This window comes from Marmota marmota, unplaced genomic scaffold (genome assembly GCF_001458135.2).
Source record: "Marmota marmota marmota unplaced genomic scaffold, marMar, whole genome shotgun sequence".
Lineage (NCBI taxonomy): Eukaryota > Metazoa > Chordata > Mammalia > Rodentia > Sciuridae > Marmota > Marmota marmota.
Genome location: NW_026000052.1, coordinates 657,135 through 666,807, shown reverse-complemented (window position 1 = coordinate 666,807; position 9,673 = coordinate 657,135). Strand labels below are relative to the sequence as shown.

At 50.3% G+C, this 9,673-nt stretch overlaps 2 protein-coding genes across 4 annotated transcripts in view; both read right to left on the bottom strand.

Moving 5' to 3' along the window:
* Dph7 (diphthamide biosynthesis 7) overlaps nucleotides 1-2,058 on the bottom strand; it is an 18,561-nt gene extending 16,503 nt beyond the window's left edge. Inside the window, exon 1 of one of the 3 annotated variants that reach the window (XM_048813255.1) lies at nucleotides 5-2,058. In XM_048813255.1, the coding sequence (XP_048669212.1) occupies nucleotides 5-154 (150 nt within the window). In that variant the 5' untranslated portion in view covers nucleotides 155-2,058. The remainder of the gene's footprint in view (nucleotides 1-4) is intronic. The other 2 variants (XM_048813256.1, XM_015505702.2) reach the window with 2 other exon arrangements.
* Nucleotides 2,059-3,028: 970 nt separating this feature from the next.
* Zmynd19 (zinc finger MYND-type containing 19) lies at nucleotides 3,029-9,252 on the bottom strand. The gene is made up of 5 exons (XM_015505819.2): nucleotides 8,923-9,252; nucleotides 7,983-8,089; nucleotides 7,075-7,215; nucleotides 3,982-4,162; nucleotides 3,029-3,633 (listed from the first exon to the last, which is right to left on the bottom strand). The coding sequence occupies exons 2-5, from the start codon at nucleotides 8,081-8,083 to the stop codon at nucleotides 3,490-3,492; spliced, it is 567 nt and encodes a 188-aa protein (XP_015361305.1). The 5' UTR covers nucleotides 8,084-8,089; nucleotides 8,923-9,252; the 3' UTR covers nucleotides 3,029-3,489.
* Between the last annotated feature and the right edge of the window lie 421 nt (nucleotides 9,253-9,673).

Sequence of the window (9,673 nt, the reverse complement as noted above, 5' to 3'; positions counted from 1 at the left end):
ACACCTTGGACCCGGACGCGGCATCCGGCCTGCGCAGCTGGTAGGTGCCACAGGCTAGCAAGTGTCGGCAGCCCTCCAGCGGGCACCACTCCACGCTGTCCGCGGTGAACTCGGTGTCCACGGCCTGCAGCACCCACGCACAGCGGCCCGCCATCTAGCCCCGAAAGACGCGAGACACATGAGGCGAGGACGCAAGCACACTCGCTCAGGCGCAGCCTCTGCCAACTCCTTCCGGGGTACTACTTCCGGCCGCCTGAAGCCACCGGGGTGCTGCGCCCCCTGTAGGCAGGCGGACCGCGGCGAGAACCCGGTGCAGGGCGAGCCTCACGTTGGGCTTGGCGATGCCGCCCCTCGGCGGGCGGGAGGGGTAGCCTGGCGCTGGACGGCGCAGGGAGGCAGCAGTTTGGTAAGGGGAGTAATGTGACCCTTAGTGGGAGGCTGAGTAGCTGCTGAAACTGCTCAAGAAAATCCCTGAGCCCAAAGACTCAGGAAGGCAAGTCGGCGACATTGGGTTGTATGCATCCTGCCCAGAGACACGTGAGGCTCGGAATGTGGCCTTTGGAAATAGAGATCAAGTTAAAATGAGGTCCTTAGGGTGGGCCCTGATGCAGTATAACAGGTGTCTATGGAAAAGAAAACGTGGACACGCAATTGCAGAGGAAGACCAGGCCAGGACACCCTCCCCCCGGGGGTGTGGAGGGTGTCATTTGAAGACTGCCATTGGAACTAGGCATCTACCAGACCAGGAGACTACTGGTGCTGGGAGAGGCAAGTGAAACATCTTTCCCTAGCACCCTTGAAGGAGTGTGGTGCTGGCAGCTACTTATTCAACTTCTGGATTCCAGAACCCTGAAACAATAACCTGTTGTTTTAGGCCATTTGGTTCACAGTAGTCCGTTATGGGAGCTCCATGCAGACACACGGAGACAAATTCACATAATATCTGGGCATCCTGCCTTGTGGCTGGGGCCTGTGGCTAGAAGTCCAACTCTGAGGAACAGTTCCCAGATAGCAGTTAAGGCAAAAGCACCAGAGCATGCTGAATAACCACAATCCCTCAGCTTTGCCTTCCACAAAGAATGCTCTGAGGCCAAGCAGTCCAACATACCACTGAGAAGGTAGGAATAAGCCCCATACCTGAACCACCTGAATTTCTCCTAGAACAGCCCAGATACATGGTTACAAGGACCAAGAAGTCAGGATCAGGGACTGGGGTTATGGCTCAGTAGTAGAGCATTTGCCTAGCACGTGAGGCACTGGATTCGATTCTTAGCACCACATATAAATAAAATATAAAGGTCTACTGAAAACTAAAAAATTTTCAAAAAGAAGTCAGGATCACAGGGAAGCACAAAGGAGTGAAAATGGGCCCATCTCACCTACATAGCAAAACCTGTGCCAGTGGGCATGAGGGGAAGGGTAGGTACTCACAGGCAAGCCCCAAACCTACATACATCCCTTTGTCATCACAGCCCTTACAGATTGGTTTTGAGAACCTGAGCACTTCCAGTTTCATTTGGGGATACAAAAGCTAACTGCAGAGCAAGGCAGCTTGGCTGGTCAGAGGGCACAGCCAGGTTCAAGTTCCAACATGGCCACTTCCCTAAGGACACAAGCTGACCAAGGCTTGCCAACTGTCTTCTCTGAGCCTTTGACAGCAGATTGCCTGGGGGAATGCAAAGCCCCATGCCTGAAGAACACCCAAGACACAACATGCCAAGCCATACAGGATCCCTCCACCCAAACAGTCCTGGCAACACATTGGAAGCAAGGTTACTCCAGCATTGGGACACTCAAGGATTCCAGCCAGCTGCTGTTCACTCTCTCAGCACACACATAGCTCCCCTCCCCAACAGCTTTCTGAGGCCCCATTACTGTTCCACTTATAGTCTGAGCAGGGATCTCTACTACCCAGCAAAGGTCGGGGACAGGGATTGGGAATCTGTGGTGCAGAACCCCTGTGGATGTATGGGAGTTCTCATGGTCCAGAAAGCCATTCAGGAATTATGCAATACCTTTTTTTTTTGTAATGGGGACTGAACCCAGAGGCACTTAACTACATCCCCAGACCTTTGTTTTATTTTTTATTTTCAGACAGGATTTTACTAAGCTTAAGGCCTCACTAAATTGCTGAGGTTGGCCTTGAACTTACATTCCTCCTGCCTCAGCCTCCCAAGTCACTAGGATTACAGGTGTACACCACCATGCCCAGCTCAATATCACCTTTTCCTTTGTCCTTCCTCCTCCAGGAGGTACAATAAAAAAAGCCATAGAATTGTGGCTCAGTGGTACAGCGCTTGCCTAGCACATGTGAGGCACTGGGTTTGATCCTCAGCACCACATAAAGTTAAAAAGGGGGGGGGTGGTGGTGGCAGACACAGGAGCTTTCTCACAAGCCAAAGGCCACCAAAGGGCTATGATCTGCCAGGAACAAGCATGAGAACACAGGGCATCTTAGAACATGGCAGAAATCCTACAAGAGACATTGTAGCAGAGCCTACAGACCAACACAGGGCCCAGGGCCATGATGCCCAGTTGGATGGGAAGAGCCTGGGGGCAAGACAGCTGACTAGACCTGAAGAAAGGCAAAATCCCAGTAACAGAGGGGCTCTAAATGGATAACACACTGGACAGCCCTGACATCTGCAGCCCCCAAAGGGAGAAGGATGGCTGTCCCGGGGGCCAATGGGTGGAGAAGTGTCATTCACTTCATGCTAGGCAGGCTGTGCGCACCATTCTGGGAAGAAACTCCCACTTCAAGCAAGGTAGAATCTAGGGCCAATTCCGATCTAATGTATCCCACAGCTACTGAAATGGTGGCTGGCCTCTTAGACCACCCCCACTGATCCTACTGACCAAGTCTCACTGCACTCCCAGCCAGACTCCAGAGAGGCTTGATATGCTCTGCTCCTCAGAGGCCAACAAAGAGCACAGCAGGTCCTGTCATTCCACAACACTTGGCTGATTCCACTCAAAAATACGCCTGGCCCTCAACAGATGGAATGAGGAGCAGAGAACAGCCGAGACAGAAGATGATTCCACCCTTTACTCTGTCCTTTTGGACACAACTTCGTGCAGGCCACCCTCAGTGGGGACCCCACTGCCCAGGAGAGAAGCTCCACTATTGAGTTTCTAGACTTGTGGCCGACCATTTGCCATTTGAGGCTTACAGCAAATGATCCTATTTGTAGTTTCTAACCCTCCCCTTGCCTCCCCCCCAAAAAAACTGTACATGAGTTTACAAACATATTAACATATAAATAATGAGAAAGGTCCCGGGGAGCCTCCCCGTTGTCTCTGCTGGACATTTAACACTGGAGGAGCACTGTCCCCACAGACAGCATGTGTCATGGGGAGACTCATGGTGGCTGTTCTGGGCTTGCCACTGGATTCTTCGGCACCTCCAGGTTCAAGCGCCTGTCTGTCTCTGCTGTGTCCACGGAAGAGCCCGAAGTCACAGGCCCGCGTCAATGGCAGCTCCGCTGCCCGTCATCGCTCCGGCTCAAGCTCGTGCTGGAAGGGACGCTTCCTCTCCCGACAGTGCTTCTTGTGGGCAGGCCAGTCCTTCTGCTGGCATTGGGAGCCACAGTACCGGGCCACCTGGCAGCGCCCACAGATGTTGAACTCCCGGAGCTGAAACAGAACATGTGGCTTCACCATCATTTCTGGGAAGCAATGTGGGGTAGAACCTGAAAAGACTTGGCAAAACCCCATTTGCCAGGCTGGTATATAGCTCCACCACAGAGCAATTGCCTAGCATGTGCAATGCTCTGGGTTCCAGCCCCAGCACCACAAACCAACCACCCAACAGAAAAAACAAGCATCAGAGTTGTAAGGCCTGTGCCTGCTTAGGCACAAGAGTAAAGGGAGAACCACCCTGGTGGAAAGCTAGGGAAACACCCAGGGTCTACTGGGTCCATGCCATAGCCAAACTGCGGGTGAGGTGGCCAGCAACCAAGGCCTCATTGCTACACACTGTACCTGCTTCTCAATCACTGTGCAGGGAGGGTAATGACACTCATAGTAGGTACAGGAGTTCTCCTCTTCTTCTACCACATCCCCATTGGCATTGTAGTACCGGGTCACATTCAGGACAGGGAACTGTTCTTCTATAGGGTCCGTGGGAAGCTGCTGGATTGCAAGCCAGTACAAGCTCTGCTCCCTAAAAGCAAGTAGAGGCCTCAGTATATTTGGCTCAGGGCAGCACACAGGGAAGATGGTGCAGCTTCAGGACACCAGTTTTTGTTCCAGCAATTTGATTTCTGTTTGCCCATCTCTGCCGTGTGCTTATCACTACATGACATTAACTATTTAGCATAACAATCTCCCACTAACAACACATAAGCACTGCCTTATTTGTCACCCTCCCCAACATCTGGGCTAATGGGCACACAGCAGGCACAGAATATGGACAATTCAGACCTTACTTATGACCCTTGGAGGCACCCTTACTGACCTATCAAGCCATTTCCCCTTCAATTTTTTGGGCTGTCCTATGTCCTTCTAACCACCTCCCACCACTTGAATAAGTCAGAGGCTACCAAGAATACTACTAAGAACTGAGATCAAGAGGGCACATATTACAGTATAAAGCCCCCAAACAAGAGTTGAGTGTGGAGGACTCCAGCCCTGTGCTGGGCTTCAAGGGGTACAGCCCACACCACGGGAGCCAAGGAGCCACTGAACCTACTCCTCTGACCATCCCACTTAATGGAAGCCAGACCATGAGGCACCTGTTCAGAAAGGGAGGGTCAACATATGGAAGGATGCTGGCAGCTTTCTAAGCCCTTCTGTGAGGTTCATGAGCAGCCCTTTGGAAGCAGAAGGAGGGGAGGAGGGGATCAGGTTTGCAAAGAGGCCCCTTTAGATGAGCTAAACTTGTCCCATATCAACCAGGACAGCAAAGTACAAAGTCCAGGCCTGGGAGAAGAGTAATCCTATGTAGGATATGTAGGATAAAGAACCAGCCCATGTGAAGGCTGTAAGCCAAGAAACAGGATATACAACCTGGAGCAGCTGGAACTTGAGGCTCACTCAGATTGGCTCTGACTATTGCTTCTGGCCTGGGGCCTGACCCAGTACAAGTGCTCTACACTGCTAAGTTCCAAAACCCATATCAGAAAGCCAAGAATGACACCTACTAAGTCCTAGTTGCCCAAGTCACTTCTACCAGCAGGAGGTGCTTGCAGGTATAGGGCACAACTGCAGAAGGAATCTCCCCAAATGGACACAGAACAGAGGGGGAAGGGTTGCTAGACGAGTTGACCAGGAACCTCTATTACTCAGGGTTGTGGCTGCCCCCTTTCCTAAAGGACTTTTTTTTTTAATATCTTTATTTTATTTGTTTATTTTTATATGGTGCTGAAGATCGAACTCAGCACCTCATACATGCTAGGTGAGCGCTCTACTGCTGAGCTACAACCATAGCACCACCCTAGAGGTTCGTAATTGTGGTTATTGTATCTGATAATCATAAAAGATATTCAGAGGCCTACAGGTAACATTTAGCCACAGGATGGCCAGACCATCACATGGGGACCTATCTGAGGTAATGGGAGCCACAGCAGAATGGACCCACTGCTGGTGATATGGTGGGTGCACGGGGACTTGCTTGAATACGGGGAGGGTCCATACAGTATATGCCCCAAAGGGAGCTGCATGAAGCTGGGAAAGGTGACCCCACATCTACACTAGGGAAATAGGACAACCAAGCAGAAACCCCAGATGTTGGTTTTGCCCCCCAAGCACCTACTACCCTTTGTTGATGATACAACCCTGGTTTCCTTTTATGAGAGACCTGATCTCAGCCCCAGCTCCAGGATAGAAAAGCAAGCTACCTGAAAGGGCCCTGGGACTTCCCTCTACAGTAATGAATAGGCCTGCTGCTGATGAAGACCACTCCCCCACCTGGGAAAAGCCCTGAGGGACAGAACTGCAAGATGGGCATCAACCCTGGCTCTCCACATTTCTGTCAGGGAAAAATAAGTGCCCTATTTTTGCTTCAGCCAAATTGAATTCAGTTTCTTTTACTTGCAACCTAAAGTCCCACCCAACATAATTCCCAAAAGGATAAAAACCCTTTACTCAACATTTATAAAAGGTTCAGGTTCACTCAAGAGCAGTAAGAAAGAACTGAAGCATCACAACTCTGTATCAGAACAAAACCAAGAGCCACATGGAAAGCAGAGACTCCCAGGCTCTGCCTTTACCTGCCAAAGTCCATGTAAGAATGAATGAGGTACAGTCTGCAGGACACCACGGGGCCAGAGCAGCAGTTTGGAAGTGGCCCTCAAGGACTTAGGGATTGTCCTCTAGCATCACCATCAGCAGCCTGCAGGGTGGCCCTGCCACTTCTCTCCCACTGCACAGGGCTCTGGCACGATCCGAAGGCAATAAGTGAATGTTCAGTTCATCACCCAAAACACTGAACTGTCCTGCTGGGGTAGTTAGCACTGCCAACATTGGGAAAGACCACCCCCAGCTTGAGGAAGTACACAGAAAGCCCAGAAGTCTGTGAACAGGTCAAGGATGCATGTGGAGCTGAGGACTCCTGGGCTCATTTCAGCTCCCAACCCCATCTTGCTGGTCCCTCAGATCTTCCCAAGGGCTCCACAAGTATCAGAGATGGGCTGGTCCTGGGGCAGCAAGAACTGCCCTCCTATATGGAAGCTTGTACAGAGTACTGTGTTTAGGACTTCAGAGAGCTGGAAACTGAGAGGTCACGCCCCCAAACCACACCATCCTGCTTTCTTCAAACCTCTACTCAAGGAAAACTGCTTAGCAAAAGAACATGACAGACAGACCATGTACATGCATAGGAGGCCTCAGGTATGGCCCAAGGCTAGCTAGCCCTACTTCATCACATCAGCTAATGGATTCCTAAATCCAATTATCATAAGATCACCCCAGAAAGATAATCCTAGAAATTCTTCCCATTCCCATGACAAATGGGGAAAACCACACTTTGGGGAAAAATAATCCTGATCCCAAAGCACACACAGGCATCATGACACAGTGGGAACATGACCCTCTTGGTTCTGAGATTCTGGAGGAAGCACAATAGGAAAAACCCACCTCTGTTTGCTGGAGGTCTCTTCAGCTTTGGGCCGCCAGCCCCGAGGCACCAGCTGCAGGTTGTCCAGGCGGTTGTCCACAGTCACAGCATTGAGGTGCACTACCTGGAAGCCGGGAGCGACGCCGCCCCTGTGCCTCTCCCTGGGGAAAAACATCTTCTAGAGTGCCATCTCTGACCCTCACAGATATCTCTGGTTAACATGCAAATCCAGCCAGAAAAAAGTCTCAGCTACTTGGTCTGAACTGGCTCCTCATCCTATGGACAGGAGGTACACCCAGGGGAGGATGCCCACAGGAATCCATGTTGACAATTCTGCTCCAGGATTTAAGGGCTGGACTCATGAGAACCAAGGATGAAACCCAAAAACTATTTGAACAGCCATCTTTGAGACCAGCTCTGCATCTGGGTGGTCCCAACATTTCAGAGCCCCACAGTGTACAACAAACATTGGTGGCCTGCTTCCCAGGGAGGTAGACTAAACCCCACAACAGGCATAGTGAGAGCCCAACAAAGAGAGCAGAATCCCCCTCCTCCATAGGAGTCTCTGCCCCAGCAGAACACTGGCTTGGTTTGTTTTTCTGTTTTAATATTTTTTTAGCGTCAATAGACCTTTATTTATTTATATGTGGTGCCAAGGATCAAACCCAGAGCCTCACACATGCTAGGCAAGCACTCTACCACTGAGCCACAACCCCAGTCCCCACCTGGTTTTTGAAGTACCACAACATGCAAATTCACCATTCCTTTGGGTTACTGGCAAAAGACACAGAAACAACTCTTCAGACCCAGACCCAGGGAAAGTGGGGCTAATCCAATTTCACCCAGCTCTACTGCCTCAGGCATACTTGCACATCAGAGCTTACACAGGACCCAGATGGGAGATGGAAGGCCTCTGGAAAATACCCACCACAACAGTTCATGAAGGAGCCTGCCTGATCCCCTTCCTCGGTTTTTGTCAAAGGCATATGCAAATATCTTAGCACCATTTCCATCTGCATCTACTTCCATTCGGGCCTTAAAAAAAAAAAGGGGGGGAAAGGTTTGTTAAACAAGCCTCAAACTCTGGGCAATACTTGATGTAGCTTGGTGGTAGAGGGCCCCTGGATTCAATCTCCAGTACTTGGAGCGAGTGGGCAATACTTAATGTAGCTTGGTGGTAGAGGACCCTTGGATTCAATCTCCAGTACTTGGAGCAAGGGGGAAATCAAGCAAAACAAACAGCCAGAAGGACAAATGCCAGCCTATTCTCAGGACCCTGGGGGTCTGGAGAGACTCATTTAGACACAAATACCAAAAGCCAATCGCTGAAAAACAAACACTCCAAACACATTATCTTCAATTTGGGCAAGAAACTCTACTATGGACACAGAGAAATACATTCTCCCATTCTTAACAAAAAGGCCCACAATCTAGCAAGGAACAGAAACCCCTGAACAAGCAGTGTCTACAAAGTGTGAGGTGCTGATATGAAATCATGGAGTGGGGACACAAGTAGAAGCAGGAATGGACATTTCCCACTGAGAACACTGGCAAGGAGCAGGACCACTTCCCCTCACACTGTGCAGAGGTGAAGACTGCTGCACCCTGATCTGAGTTAACAGACATCCCGTCACAAACACAACCAGACCTGGTGTGTTCTCAAGAGCCAGCAAGCAGGGTGAGTGAGGCTGGGGAAAGAGCAGTGGGACTGCGACAGGTTCCAGTGGGAATCAACAGTGTGGACCTGAGGGTCCACAGGCCAGCGGTGGCTAACCACTTGCTCACATAGCACAGGGAAGGAAGTTCACTCCTCATGACCCTTCCCAGGCACCAACCAAAAGCAATATGAAAGCACCAGTCATCCTTACCTCAAAGGAGTAGCTCTCCACCAATGGGATGTCTTGTTCATCTATCAATGTGTATTTGGTCTAGAAATTAACCACACACAAGTTACATTTGCAATACTCACAAGGAACAGTAACTAGTAACAGGCAGGAGCCAACCTAATTTTCTTGTGAAATAGAAAGTAACTATGTGCCTCTTCAGGACAAGATAGATCAGCAAGTGGCAGCCTTATTCCACTTCATTGGTGTACACTGGTCTACACCAAAGAGCAGGCAAACCAACAAAACCAAATCATGGCCACATCAGTCTGTACCAAGGGAACATACCCATCTGCACAACACAACTCCAGCAAGTGGCACTGAGCTTTAATGTACCAATAAACCTATTGAAAGTTGGTTCCAGTGGAGCAGAGGGAGGGGCCAAGGCTGAAGTATGATATTCAGAAGGTCTTAATGTTTATTCATTAAGCTGGGCAGTAAGTATGCGTGCTTACTGGGCTAGGCTTCTTAGCTACCTGCCTGAAACGTTCCAAATAAAAGCCTTAAGGTTTTTATTTATGTTCACTTATGGTCCCACCCTTTCCCAGTCGGGAATTCACATCCCCAACAGTCTTTGCTGGGCTTCTGCTGAAGGGACAGAAGACAGTTTCCGAGGCAGCCTCTCAGGGTCTCTTCTAGGATCTAAACCAGTTTCCGGCGTTTGACTTCACCCTGCCTCCACTCCTGTCCCACCAGGAGCTGCAGCCACTGGTTGTGGGGACTGGATAAGGTCCCT

What these genes read in the sequence shown, in the direction of transcription:
- Zmynd19 (XM_015505819.2), bottom strand. Translation starts at nt 8,083, where the DNA reads ATGGAAGTAGATGCAGATGGAAATGGTGCTAAGATATTTGCATATGCC. An exon ending in CTCCTTCATGAACTGTTGTG is followed by an intron (nt 7,216 to 7,982) that starts GTGGGTATTTTC and finishes GTTTTTCCCCAG; the next exon opens with GGAGAGGCACAGGGGCGGCG. An exon ending in GCACAGTGATTGAGAAGCAG is followed by an intron (nt 3,634 to 3,981) that starts GTACAGTGTGTA and finishes GTTCTGTTTCAG; the next exon opens with CTCCGGGAGTTCAACATCTG.